This window comes from Poecile atricapillus, chromosome Z (genome assembly GCF_030490865.1).
Source record: "Poecile atricapillus isolate bPoeAtr1 chromosome Z, bPoeAtr1.hap1, whole genome shotgun sequence".
NCBI classification, from domain to species: domain Eukaryota; kingdom Metazoa; phylum Chordata; class Aves; order Passeriformes; family Paridae; genus Poecile; species Poecile atricapillus.
In genome coordinates this window covers 93,242,621-93,257,296 of record NC_081289.1, presented here as the reverse complement: position 1 = coordinate 93,257,296, position 14,676 = coordinate 93,242,621, and the positions used below count along the sequence as shown (strand labels likewise).

The 14,676-nt window shown below is 39.1% G+C and overlaps 1 protein-coding gene across 6 annotated transcripts in view; it reads right to left on the bottom strand.

Moving 5' to 3' along the window:
* Positions 1-14,676, bottom strand: part of ECPAS (Ecm29 proteasome adaptor and scaffold) — a 61,782-nt gene that overhangs the window by 32,437 nt on the left and 14,669 nt on the right. For 5 of the 6 annotated variants that reach the window (XM_058864616.1, XM_058864618.1, XM_058864615.1 and 2 more), the window contains 14 exons: positions 14,114-14,266; positions 11,203-11,371; positions 10,595-10,734; positions 9,290-9,371; positions 8,929-9,048; positions 8,675-8,760; positions 8,332-8,410; positions 6,786-6,835; positions 6,160-6,226; positions 5,934-6,056; positions 4,763-4,866; positions 3,571-3,694; positions 1,273-1,353; positions 322-553 (listed from right to left, as the gene is read on the bottom strand). In XM_058864616.1, the coding sequence (XP_058720599.1) occupies positions 322-553; positions 1,273-1,353; positions 3,571-3,694; positions 4,763-4,866; positions 5,934-6,056; positions 6,160-6,226; positions 6,786-6,835; positions 8,332-8,410; positions 8,675-8,760; positions 8,929-9,048; positions 9,290-9,371; positions 10,595-10,734; positions 11,203-11,371; positions 14,114-14,266 (1,610 nt within the window). The remainder of the gene's footprint in view (positions 1-321; positions 554-1,272; positions 1,354-3,570; positions 3,695-4,762; positions 4,867-5,933; positions 6,057-6,159; positions 6,227-6,785; positions 6,836-8,331; positions 8,411-8,674; positions 8,761-8,928; positions 9,049-9,289; positions 9,372-10,594; positions 10,735-11,202; positions 11,372-14,113; positions 14,267-14,676) is intronic. The other variant, XM_058864621.1, reaches the window with a different exon arrangement.

Genomic DNA, 14,676 nt, shown 5'->3' with positions numbered 1-14,676 from the left:
TTCAAAATGCATTCAAATGTTTTAGACTACACTTGTGGCAGATAGGCTATTATAAGGCTAAGGGAGACATAGCATTCACTGGTGAGGAAGCTGTTATATACAATGGCTTCACAATTTTACATTATTATGTCAACTGATGCCACAATTTCACAGCCATGATTTCTCCCACTTACAAAATAGCAAAGAAGAAAACAAGTTTAAGCTAAATAGTATAGAGTCTGTGTTTCAACTCTGACTGCTGAAGTCAAAGCACAAGACAACTCATTTCTAGTAAGACAAGACATTTATTTCTTCAGGATAGTACTGCACACAGCTTCTTACCTCCAACACCAGCTAAGAGCTGCTGAAGAAGGCCAATATATATATGTACAGGGTTGCTTTCTGCATTTTTTGAAGAGGAGGAGGAGGAAGAGAAAGATATGTGGTTGCCAGACATGAGGTTTCTTATGTAACGTCCAATGGCTGGAGCATGATCTTGCATATCTGCCAAACTCTGTGAGGTTGGCACCACACCAGCACTGTGAGCAAGACACATCCGCAGATAGAGAACTATCTAAGTAGAGAAGATAAAAACACAGAATCCTGAATGCATAAGCACTTAAAAAACCATGCAGGAGACAACAGAGCACAGAATACGCTGTATTCGATGTAACCGAAACGGAATAGTTTTTTCTTTTATCAGGTATAGACAGAAGAGTTAGTATAGAGACAAGAACAAATATGAAGTTTAACAAACCTTAGGACCACTTTCTGCAACAGGCCTGACAACTCAACATCACTCTCTAAAGATTAAGTCATATGCAGACTTTTGGTCTATCATCAGCTGATGCAACTCCTTGCAAGGAGTTCAGCCTGTACCCTATACCACTTTGGCATGTGTACAAATGCAACCCAACACCTTGTAATACAGATCTCACTTCTCACCCCAGTTTGTGTCTACACATCACTGAAGCTTGGTATTCTGTTAGAAAAAGAGCCCCAAGGAGCATAATGGGATCCCTGCACAGGACTGCCTGTCTGATATCTAATGCTAGTCCATTAGAGATGCTGCAGAAAGCAGTGGAGCAACCCTCTTGTGACCATTCCTCCCAAGTTCCCCATGAAAATCTTGTTCAGACTGCCATTTAAGGACAAAGGTTAGAGAGTTAATCCCAACATCAGTGTTGATGAATTTTAGAATAGGGGGTGACTTATGGTACCTGTTAGCTTCTTACACTGTCCTCCAGATAAACAGTGGTACACATATCTGAGCAAGTAAAACCAGACATTTACCTCTCCAAATGTGGCAGGATTAAAAGGCAACGCTGAAGTTCCAGTCATATATTTAGCCGGAGTTTTCATTCGGTGAGTGGCCTAAACAACAGAATAGATTAAGAGTGGAACATTCAGACCCATAATAGCAGAGATGTTGGAAAGCTCAGTGAAATTTTGTTGATGTGACTCTGCTAATCCTCCACTTAGCAACTGAAAACATGTAACAGCTCTGTAATAAAAAGGGCACAGTCCACTTGGTCAATCTACTTCACATCAATTCACAAAGTGCAAACTCTGAATACGTGAGAGGGAACAGCAGGGGAGACTGAAGGAGTACAACATTCTTTCTTCCTTTCAGGAAACAAAGAAGTACTTTAGAATTTGAAAGTGAAGTACCTCATAAACCTCCTCATAAACTCTGAACCTACCCTTTGACAGGCAACCAGAAAGCTTTAAAATGCCATCTCAGCCTGGAGAGGCTGCAGAGCAGCCAGGCTTCCCCAGTACTGGGAGGTGGGTGCCCTGTGTTGTGCCAGCCAAGTCTGGGGAGCCTCTCAGACCGAGAGATACCCAGAGGGAGTCTCTCTACCTGTTGTGGAAGGCTGCAGCAGCAAGTGAACAACTTCTTCCCATGTAAATGTTAGCTTTGACAAGCAGGAATATGCCAGCAGAAAATCATCCAAACAGGAGGCTTTAAGTGACACCCACTGCAAATGTTGCAGAAAAGCAGTATGTATATATTAAATGGGCAACATGCACATCAGTGGTAGGGCTTGATTCAGTCAGGCAGCCTTGTACTTATGTAAATACACAAGGCAATTGTGGAAGACAACAGACCCTCACTCCCCTTAGCACACCATGACCTCTTGCAATACTGATTTCAATGATATACAGAATTACTAAAGAAAACCTGATATAGTGAACAGACAGTGACTCTCAAGGAATTGTTTCCCACCCATACCCAGCAGACTGGGTCCTACTCTTTCAGAGTATTTTACTTTCAGAAGGAGAAAAGGATCATGCTAAATCATACAGTCATTTTTCATCTCAGCCAACAGTGCCAAGCAATGCATACAGACTACTCAAACATCACCAAAAGTCACAGATTATTGATGGTATGTGAAAAATCACACTTTGAGAAAACTAAACAAATAATTATACCTCTAGGATTTTATAATACACCTTCAGGACACATAAAGAAGGTCTGAAAAGTGCTCAAAATTTTTTTTAATTCCCCCATGATTAAGGGACTCTTAGTGATTAAATTACACTAATCCGTAATTATTTAGTGACATTACAAATGTTAAAGAAAATTTAAAAACCAACTTCAGGGGGACAGAATTTAAGAGTGTTATCTAAAACTCAATTTTTATATCTACTTAAATAGTCAGGATTCTGGACAAAAAGCAAGTTTTCTCACAGAACTTCAAAGGCTTCAGAGTATTACTAGAGTTCAACACCATCAGAGCACACATTTCACAAGAAATCTCTCAAGTGTAAGTGCTCTGCTATCACAGATCTCTTGCAAAATCACATGTGCTTCCAACATTATATACTTCTGACATTTTTTTAAAAAGTAGGCTATCACAGGAAAAAATAGTGTCAGTGACTCTCCAATCTGTTCATCTCCTTTTCTGCTTATAAGCCTAGGATAGCTACTATACATGGAAGTGTGTAACACAGACAATATTTTCGCACTTCTCCAGATGTGCTCTCACTGCAAACAGCTGTGAGTAAACTAAGTGGCACAATTTTTGGTGCATCATTCCATTAAACTTGTGAAAGATTATTTACACGGTCATCATTCCATAAATTGTAATGAAGATGAAAAATTAAGCCTTTAGGCCAAAAATTCAGGCTTCTTCACTTGTCCTCCTATTTCCTTTCCTAGCTTAGGATTTTGTTGTTGTTGTTGTTGTTTATGTACATTATTGTTCATTGGGCCAAATAAAAAGTAGTCTTCTTGCACCTTCAGGAACGGCGTTTGTGAGACATGCCAGATTACAAGCCTTGAAAACTGGCTTCCTCATTCTACATATCATCCACACAAATTGCAAGAAAGCAAAACATTCTCTTTGCTAAAACATCTGCCTCACTACTTAACACGTGGATCTCTTGCAATTGCTGCAACCAAAAAGTGATGACAAGTGGTAATCTTGGCAATGAAATACTATGTGTGGTTCTTACTTTGATTTTCTCTAACTTTATTCCTTGCGGTAGCTGTAGGAAACAGACACAAGGAAGGCAAGACCACACTTACCCCACTCCTGAGCATCATGCATCTACTTGTCATTTACTGTGACAGAAGCACTCTACCTTGTCTTGAATGTAATGGACCATTTCAGGGAAAGAAGGCATCTGCTTTCCAGAACTCTCCTTTTCATTTTTTCCAGAAAATGTTCTCAGTACCCGCTGGGCTTCTCCATGTACCTCCTCCCGCCTTTCAGAGGAAACGATGAGAAACAGACATTATTTGCACAGAACAGACAGCCTTCAATGAGTAATAAGATATGCTGGGAAGCTAGAGGAGGGAGACCAGTGGGGATGTTTTTTTAAAGAAAGGGAGAAAAAAATCTTCCACAGTAACTTTTATTATTTGTTTATTTTACAGATGGGAAATAAAAAGGGATAGTGCTGAGTGCTTTTTGCAAAATTATCTGAACAAGCTTACTTCTTTTCCTCTTACATTCCTTTAGTGCTCACCATCCGTTCCTGGTTCCCACATCCTTGTTTTCCTATCTGCTACTTCTCCCTATCACTTCCTATAGTCAAGCTTCAGCTGCCACATACCAGGTTTATCATTATCCACTGCACAACAGATAACCATTCCTGAAACAGTGCTGACACTGCAGTGACAGAGCTGGTTGTTGCAACTGATCTGTTTAGCTTTTCTTAGTTACACAAGAGCTACTCTTATCAAAAATTTAGTAATTAAAGTAAGTTGGGAAAAAACCCTGCCACTTACACTGCAGTAACAGAAAACTGCAAATGAAATGATTACTGTAATTTAACAAGTCACCTACTCCTCAGCATACTCAAAATTGCATGCTCAACTCCCTGCAAATACAAGCTAAAAATAGACTGATAGAATTTTCCAGGAGAAAGTAATTTCTAGACACTGTAAAAGTGATTTCAGTTAATGCATTTTTACTTTTGCAATTGTAACTGATCATTAATATGCTGTAGTAACTGCAGTTCATCTGAAACAAGAAAAACAATCTAAAGACTGTCACTGAGTACAGTAACAGTTCTCCACAGGAATGTTGAGAATGTGAAGTTTGATTTCCAAGTTACCATATTTAATCTTCTTTGAGTTATTTATGTGTGAACATACACACACAGATACATGTATTCGTATTTAATCCAGATATATACTGAATGTATATACATGTGTGTGTGAATATGCATACACATATATACACAAACATACACATATATACACATACATACATATATAAATATGTATGTGTGTGTGTGAGAAAATAATTTATAAAGCAAAACAACTTACGGGTCTCCTGCAGCTAACAGGAGTAAGTATCTTGAAGGGATATGATCTGGAGGGAACACTGTGCTAGCAAATTTTACAGCCACTTGACGTACTTGAACTTCAGGCTTAAAGGGAAAAGACACAAACATACGGTTGAGTTTTAAAGTTTTAAATGAAAGCAGTAATGAGTTTCATCCATCACTTGTACATTCTCAGTCATTTGTTTTGACCTCTGGTACCGACATGATTCAAAAAGTTTAGACATTCTGAGACACTACTCATGCTTACAATTCATGTGGCAGGAGACGGGGCAAAAAAAAGCAAACTTCTCATACAGACACAAGTGGGGAATTAAATGTTTGATTACGCACATGCACACTTTGGGGAATCATGCTAACTTTTGAAAAACTGAACCACTCCATCCAAGCAGTTTTGAAATGAAACTGACATATATCATCTCTTCATGGAAAACAGATCTATGCTTAGGAGCAGCATAGCCAGATGTGAAAAATAAACATCAGCTTAGGGTGGCTATTCTGTCTGTAAGGTATACATAGTCTCAAAAAGGTACTGCCGGGAGGTTTAGATCCCTTAAGCAAAGGAATTATCAGCAGGAAAATTATCTCTTACACTAGTACCCATGCAAACACAGAGTATACAACACTCACTCCTTCTGAAAATCCAGACTTCTGGTGTACTCTAAACACAAACAAGGTACTCAAGAGTATTAGTAAGTCAAGTCTGTTTAGTCTAGACTAGTGTCACAAGACTGAGCTCCTGGAGAGGTTCACAGGTGCCTTACGTCAGATACCACACAGCCTGCTGAAAACCCACTTAGCAGTGACTGATCCTTTCTACCAAACTCTCAATGTCCCAAAGCATTTCAGAAGCATTTACTTCTCTAAGTTTTCTAAGGAGAAGACTGAGAAACATACAGTGCAATTGCAATGTCTTTGGTTTTCTGCTAAACAGAACACAAATGGAGAACTGCAGTGTCACCTTCCTTGTGGTCACCAAGCCATGTTAAAAATATTTTATCTGAGCATACCCTGCCTTCTCCCAGATACGCCAATGTATTCAGTAAGAAAAGGAAGATATGCTCGAGAAGCATCTACCAGGAAGTGTCAGAAAACAGGAAGACAATTAATCGCCCTTTTTTTAAGGTATGTGATTTCGACTCCACTGAAAATACCTTTATTAAATAAGAAGCTACAAGAGCTTCCATCAGGGTACGCTGGGCTCCTTCCAAGTTACTATATGCACCAACCATCATAGACAATGCCTCTTGAATGGCAAGCCTAGTATCAGCATCTTCCTGCAGTAAAAAAACAAGAGATTTCACTTTGCAGTGTATAGCGTCAAGAATTGAGCAAAATCAGACGAAAATAATTATTTCCTGAAGTCCCATCAGCACCCACCTTGCATAAGGCTTCAAAAAACTGCTGTACCAGTGCTATATCCTTGGTAAAGAGCTGAGGCATTCGGCTGAAACAAGATATTTTAATCCATGAAGCTTTTGTTTCTTTATAAATTGAAAGGCATCACATTTCACTAGTCTTCCCCTCATTCCAAATTTTAAGTGTCAAACTATTATAGCCAGTACAGAAAGTCTGCTCTATCTTAGCCATATCCACCATAAAGCAGCACATTCTCCCTCCCTTAACATAGTTTGAAAAGTGAGACATTTTATGGACAACTACATAGATCACCAGCACATGACTGAACATACCTAGCTTCACTTGCCTAGCTTCACACACTCTGGTCTTTGCTGCACATTCCTACATTCCAGAAATTTGTATTTCTGCCAATCCAGAATGCAGAACCATTTATTAAATTCTGTGCATAATTTATGAGCTGCCATGCTATCAGCTAAAAACATATTTCCTTTTACATCTCTGGAGTTGTCACAAGAAGGACACTTTTCTCTGCACTGTGCACTAAATTGCAAAACTGGCAGGTGACATAAAACTTGCTGCTGATAAATTAACTGATTACTTTGGAAAAGTTATTTAATGTCCTGTTGCTTAAATGATGCTTCAGTTACCTGGAGAGCTTTCCAACTGCTGAATATGCCATTGATAGCAGTTTTGAATCCTTGAATAATAAAACAATAAAGAGAATTTAGCAAAACTAAAAATACATATAGGTACATCTTTTATAAATAAATGTCGGTCTATTGGGAACAGTAAGAAGAACAACACAGACTCTCTTGTTCGTTGAACAGGAGAGCCTAAGGTTTATTACCTCAGATCTTCTTTTATACACCGATACGTGAAAGTAGAGAAAGGTAAAACTCTTATTGGTTAGTAAACTAGCACATCACCATCATTGGTCAGTGGTGTACACCACCCCTCAACCTACTCTTGCAAGAAAACAAGAAACTGACAAACAGCACCTGCAAGGCTGCCTTCTATCTCTGAGGATTATTTTAATTCCTCCTTATGATTTCCCAGGCCACTTTCTCAGGCAAGACTGAGAAAGTTATGGGGCCTGCTATTCCACAGGCACTGTGCTCCCTGCTTTTGCTCAGTTAGCATTCACAAATAAATATTTACTCTAAACTATGAATCCTGTCTTCAAATTGCTCAAGCAGCCTTCCATGGAAAAAGAATCCTAACATATAGAATATTTTATCCAAGAATATAAAATATATTATCCAAGAACAAAAACAGGATATAGAAACAGAGCACACTTTTGTCTAAGAAACAGAGGAACTGCAAATTGTGGCAAAATGTCAATCTCTTTTCTGGTCTCAGCTAATTACATTTCAGTTCAAGAGACACAAATAAGGAGATGCAGTGAGTATATGAAACACTAGCAGAGGGACAGAAACCTTCCACTAGCTCTGAGCAGCAGCTGTAAAAAAAAGAAGCTGTTTGCACAATGCATCCTGTGAGTGACCAATACAGCACACTTATACACAAGGGCTTACTTCTTCCTTTTTCATTCCCTTCCCAATGGCAGAGGGTGTCCCAATGACAATTCAGGCCAGAAGGTGACATTCAAATTTAAACGAAACAGCAAAAAGTTCAAAGCTGCAGAAGAGGTGATATGAAACATCTGCCCTTTCTGAGATACATATAGGAGGTATCATGGGGAATTTGACTTTTGAAATGGCACTGGAAGCACCTCATCAGGCCAGACTGGTATTTGCAGTTCTCTTTGGCAACACTCCTACCATAGTAATACCATCCCTGGATAGTTAGGATGTAATGTATAACAAGCAGGACTGTACAGATGCTTAACATAAGGGGATAAACATCCAGAGTTGAGGTCCTCATGTGCTCCCAAAGTATGAACAGCTAGATACTACTTTGACTTCTCTCTTTATATTACTAACACTTACTGTTTCCTGAGATTTTGCAATTGGTGCCCAAGCATGTATCTATAGGTGTTAAATAAATAAAACAGCTTTCCTATATAGCATTTTAAAATATTTGTTTCTCTTCCAACAAAAATTCTTCAATGGTATTCTCTAGCAGCCTCTCAAGCAAACACAAAAAAAAGGATAAATCCATTTCCATCATAAATTTATTTATCTTGCGCTTTTATTCATATCAAGAATTATAGCAAAGGATTTTTCATCTTACCTCTTTGTATTCATTGATCAGCTTTGTAAGTCCATTTAAAAGCATTGGACCTAAGGGCTTTATTTTACTCTCCGGACAACTGCAATTAGAGAAACCAACAAAATATTATCTTTTGCATTCCTGAAAAGTATCTTCTCTAGTATCACTTCTCTTGACTGTGTTAAGATTAGAAATTACAATTTATTCTGTGCAAGCACAGACACACTGAGCTTTCAGGATTAAGTAAAAAAAAAACCCCTACTTTCTCTGAGTTTTAGTACTCATTAGTTTAGTTACATCTTTATTAAACAGAGTGGCCTCTAGGTAAATGGCTAAAAAACATTGTGCTTTATGAACTACTTACATGATACAAATATGATGCACAAACTGCAATGACAGACTTCTCAGTTTTGCATTTGTGTTTGCACCAAAGAGTCCATCATATACCACCTGACCAAAAGGAAGAAGAGATTAGAGAGTGTCTGCCTTAACTTTCAAAGATTTTCATTCCCCCTTTTTAAACACTGTCATCAGTAACAGTGCTTCCTACCTCTAAGTACTGGAGTAACTGTACCATGAAACTGATTAGGAAGTGTAGCTTTGCAAAACAAGCATCACCTGAATGTTAGCTGGGAACGTTTCTGCAGCTTGCCGGGATCGTAGAAGATGAGGAACTATCTTTAATTTAACACGGGTGCTGACTGACTCTCGTTTCATTTCTGGTTTCAGAACAGATCCCTGTCAGAAACAGCGAAGAAATAGTGCATCATTGGACACCAGTAAACTACTTTCTGCTGCAAATCAGAACACACTGGCACAGAGAAAAAAAATTCAAATAACGTAAATATTCAGTGAAAGCAGGTATCAAAGGAAGTAAAAGATTTAAGAAATACAGATGTATTTTTAAAAATAAAATAAGACAACTAAAATTACTTATTCAGCAGTTAAGAAGATAGACAACTCTGAAGGCAAATCTTACCTCCTTGGTTTTCAGTGGTATATCCCCAAGATACACTTTATACATTTTGTTGATGATAGCAGGATTGTTCCAGTCAATTAAACTGAAGGAAAAAAATACATTGAACACCAATGTGTTGATTCTGACCTTTGACTGCTTAAAATATATCATTTTGCATCATATTCATATTATTCCCAAAATTTACATAGAACTTCTCAGTTTGATTTCCAACCACTTTTCCCATACATAACCATAATATACATAATATATAACATATATACATAATACATGTATATACATAATATATAACCATAAAGACTGTGAACTAATTCCACTTTAACAATGTCTGACATGATATAATTTGTTAGAAACCTACATGTTCCCTTCTCTCGCACTGAAATAAGACATACAGACCACACTAATCTACCAATTGAATATTGAACAGTAATCTGTGAAGTAGCATATATTTCTCGTAAGACATTCAACATTACATATTGTCCACACAGTTATTTTTCTCTCTAGGCAAAGAATTCCAACTCAGAAGGAAAGATGAGACAAGCAGCAAAGAAGAGACCAGTTTCCTTAATCAGGCTTTATCATTTAATAGAATCATGTCCCCTGTCAAGACTGAGGCACATTAACAGACTTCAGTTGCATAAGGTTTCACATTACAAATTTGACTCCATGTTAAATAGTCCTACAGAAGCCACCTACACATTTCAAAGATGGGCCTGTCTTGCCTCCTACATGAGGCAGCAAATCTCCCACTGTCAACGTCTCAGCAAACAGTATCAATAGCCCTTACTCTGGCCCCTTCATGAGTCAAAAACAGAAGCAATGTCTTTAGATGATGAAGGGTGAACTGAAGGTGAGCAAAAATTTCTGTAATAGTGACATCACTGTTTGCCAAACTTTCTAGACTATGACCCATTTCACAATTAGTCTCTTTGCTCTCTTACTAAATTAAATGAAAGCATACATTTCTGGTAATCATTTACTAAAGCTTTATTGACAATCGATTCACAGAGGGCAATGTGGAAACCATTACTCTTTACCATTTGATAAGAAAATGGCTCAAAAGTGATACCAAAAATGATCAAACCCACACAGCTAAAGCTGTCAGCTCTGGAGCCAAGTGACATTTCCAGCTGCATGACTGCAAACCACACCATCCACGGCTCAGTGGAAATACATGGCAGCTTCACAGATACACAGGGGACTTCAGCCTTCCTCCCCTCAAACACAGCCTCCCTGGAGCACTACATTCATTGCAGCCAGATATTTCAGGAGTACTACCACCAACTTTTCCAACCATCCAGACCTTACCTTTGCTTGCTCTTCAGTTCAAGGTCTGCTGCAGTGGCAACACTGTGTCTTGTATCACTGGAGGCTACAACCAGGTGTATAACAGCTTCAAGTTCGGGCACTTGCTCAGCTTCAATGAACTTCACTATCCCCAGCTTACACTGTTCAACACCAGGAAAAGACAGTGTTACTGACAACAAAGTGGTTGTTATGTTACTACAGCAGCTCAGCTGTCTGAAATCATGGCTTCTGCTTGCTCAAGGCGAAGTTGCCTCCTGTCAAAGTCATCTGCAGCTAAGTACCAGCATTACCATTACGGGATACTCTGTAATGCCACTGCTAAAAAGGGATGCTTCAGAAACAGAAGAAACTGCTGCAACCTTTGGGAGTAAAACTTAAAGTAGGCTGCAGTCACGGCTGGTCCCTAATCAGCTTCCTCCCCACCCCACCACTGCAAAATTCCTTAAGGCATCATGCAAAATCCCTCAATAAATTCCCTCACAGCAACTGAAGGCCCGGTCAGAATCAGTTACACATTTTCCCTCCAGCTTTCCATACCTCCATCCACAATTGTCCCCATTACCACCTACAATTCACAAAGGACAAGCAAGCCCCACAGCTCTAAATACCTGTTCTAGCAGCTCTGGTGTCCATGGACTATCTCCAATTACCCTTTTGGCTGCATAAAAGCTCATTCCTGGAGGTGGCTGAGGGATTCCAGGCCCTCCCATGCTACTTGATGAAGACCCCTGGGCCGAGGGCATGTTTTGTCGACTTTGAGATTCATTCAATACAAACCTAAGCACTCAGGGAAAGATTTTTATTAGAGCCTTTTCCAATCCACATTACCAACTGAATTAGATTCTGGAACTGAGAAAGACACATAACTTGTACAACTTGGTTATTTTTCTTTAATTAATCCCATGATTCTAACATAAGACAGAATTTGAGACTCCACTACCAATTATCCCAACATATTCTGCAAGAGCCTTAACAATGTCATTGTAAATGAAAACAAACCCCAGTTAGAAAATGGAAGGGTTCACTGGCATTTCCAGAAAGAGTTCTTAGCTTACAAACCAGAAAAAATTATCTCGTTTGTATTAGAAGTAAATACTCATGCAGTACTACATTCAAGAAACTCATGCTTAAAGCTCCAATAATATTTGTTTGATTTCTATAAAAAACACAAACCTAACAAGAGAAACAATGAAGCATATGCAACATGAGTGGCAGGAAACAAATCCTGATATAAAAAAATACATAAATGAGAGCCTGTCTTGGAAAATGGCAGTTTTAGTACTGGGCAGGGAAGGAAAGCAAAAAAAAAGTTTACAGAGGCTGTTGTTTTGTAGGACCAGCTAGTCTAGCTGCCTTGTACGCACCTCCATGAGTGGAGTGGCTTTTCATAAAAGCCACCCCACCTCTCCATGTATCCTTGGAAGCTGGCCAAATGGCCTCAAAATTGCAGTGCAGAGACCAAAAAGAATTATTTTGCCCTAGCCAGCCTCCCATTTTGCAGTCAGCACACAGGCAACAAAAAGAAGTAAACAATCTCAACAATAAGGATTCACTCCAAGACTCATTAGTTAAAACTTTAAGCACTTTTTTACGAGCTTTAAGCCCTACAGTTAAGCTTTCTGGTTGCTCTACTGCAGCAAACAGGTAAGGCTAATTCAGAACTGGGCAATGACATGTGGAGGAAGCCCAGCCTGACAGGAATCCTCCCTGGAGATCTGTCCCCTAAGATAAGACAAAACCGCCTACTCATGGTGACTAAGCTGTGGACACCTTCCTGCTTCAGGACCCCATGTTATCTCCCTGTTAAGTATTGGTCATCTTATCCCAGTCTCAGACTGTTGGTCCCCTTCTAGATTCTCCCCTTCTTTAGGACAACCCCAGGTTTTGCCCAGTTCAGGGGTTAGACCATCACTGGCCCCCTGTGCTGAAGCCTGCACTAAAGACTTTCTGTGGAATGCCGTATGATCTTTCCATGTCTTGTCTGCGTCGGCTGGACCAACCCCTGAACAGAGCCGGCTAGGCTGAACAGAGCTCATTAAAGAGCAGAAATCACTTCTAAAAGAGCTGGTCACCTTAAGCCTTTTTCCATGCTCCTAAGGGTTACCCCTGGCTGGAGACTGCCTGGAAACCCTGGATGGCAGCTCTCCCCCAGGACGTCTATCTGCCTATCTGGGCTTGCTGCCGGCAGAAGCTGGGGTTGGACAGGCCCCCAGGACCCAGCTGCAACAAGACAGACCAAGTTCTAAAAAGCATAAATTAGCTGTAAAACACTACAACCAGTCTCACCCCAGGGAGCAAGACCTTAAGAGACAGACATTCAGAGCCATAGGCTAGCTCAAGACACTCTAGTACCTTCTGAAAAGAAAATTAAAACTTTCACCTCCAACTTTCAACATCTCTGAGTGTTTTCTCAGAGGTCTCTTCCAAACTAAATGATTGTGTGATTTAAAAACTCATGCTTGGCCAGAGTATTAAAGCATGGAAGGGAGTGAAGTCTCACTTGAAGGCCCAAGGACTTTGTCTGTTGAAGCTACAGCCATGATGAAGCTAAGAGCAATTAACCTGGGTCAACTGGAGTGTGTATCATGAACAGAAGAACAGGTATTCGAAACTATAAGCTGCAAGACTCTGTATATTCAAACAAAAGGGAAGTGGCCCCTGAATTACCTGATGAGAAGCATGGCCTCCAACAAATCTGCATGGAGAACGACCATGTGCTCGTTATTTTAACCTCATTCCTTTACGTTAATCTATGCAGGTGAGCAAGAATTATGAGCTCCAAAAAAAAAAAAATCATACTGGCACCAATCCTATGAGACTTTTATTGTCAGAAAAAATATGAATGTATTCTACCATCAAAATCATGTTTATTTTCTTTCAAAGCAAAAGCTCCTCGAGCAATACAAAGACACAAAAAAAAAAGTTAGTAGAAAAAATGTTTTGAGAAAGTATTACTTTTAGACATTAGAAGGTTCCTAATAAGCAGTGATCAGTAAATTTAAGTTGGTCTGTACACTCTTCTTGCTTTCAAAAACAGTGTTTACACTAAGAAAACATCATTGCAGTTTGAACATTTTTCACCAGAAGGCAGACAAAAGAAAAATCTTGTTCAAAGGTTCAACTCCAGAAAGCACAAATTTTTAGAGATCATGTTTGCTTATGACCTCAGAGGAATAAGCCTTAAAACCGAACTGCAGAAAGATGAGCACACATTTTTGTCAGGCTTCTGTTTGAAAGGTAGATCACACATCTCATAGTTTCACTTTGATCTCACAAGAGGTAAGGACAGAATTGTGTAACACCAAATTGAGTAGAAAAAAAGATGTTTTATAAAGTAAGGAAGACGGTGATAGGGTTCTTAAAATTATCAACTTCTTTGCACCTTTACACTGGTTTCATTCGAGCCAGGAAGTAACAGTGTACTTTAAATGAGTTTTCATGGGTATAGCTTGTACTGTTTCACACATAAAGAACACATCAATGCTAGAGAAGACCAGTACCAGTCATAAGGCAACTCACCCATAAGGCATAAGAAGAACATCCAACATAAAGTCCAAAAGCAGCTGTACAGTCTTTGGTTTTTCAGCAAGATTAAACGGAGAAGCTGCTGCTTTCAGTGGTTCAGCAGGGTATTTCATGTGAAAAAGGGTTGGTATTAGAAGATGCATTAGGCTGAAAAACAATTACATTTACTGCAACCATTTAAAAAAAACACACCTGTTTATTTATAACATACAAGAGAGAAACCTTTTACAACAAACCTGGTCCTTAACAGCAAAAAAAGAAAACCTTAACAAAATTAAACATCTACACAATCCAGTGGCCTCTATTTATCACCTGATGTACTTAAAAACAGAAAGCAGAAGATAAATTGGGATTTGTCCTTAAAGTGGAACATATGTGTCTGCATGCATGCAGACATTTGGAGAGATAAAATCATTGTCATTGTCCAGATTTTTGACAGTTTCATAATTATGCCACAAAACACAGTCTAGGACTGTCTCATCCTTAAGAAACACTGGCAAACACATTGGTTGTATACCACCACAGCCAGATTTTCCAAAGCTCTCTTCGCTCATGTA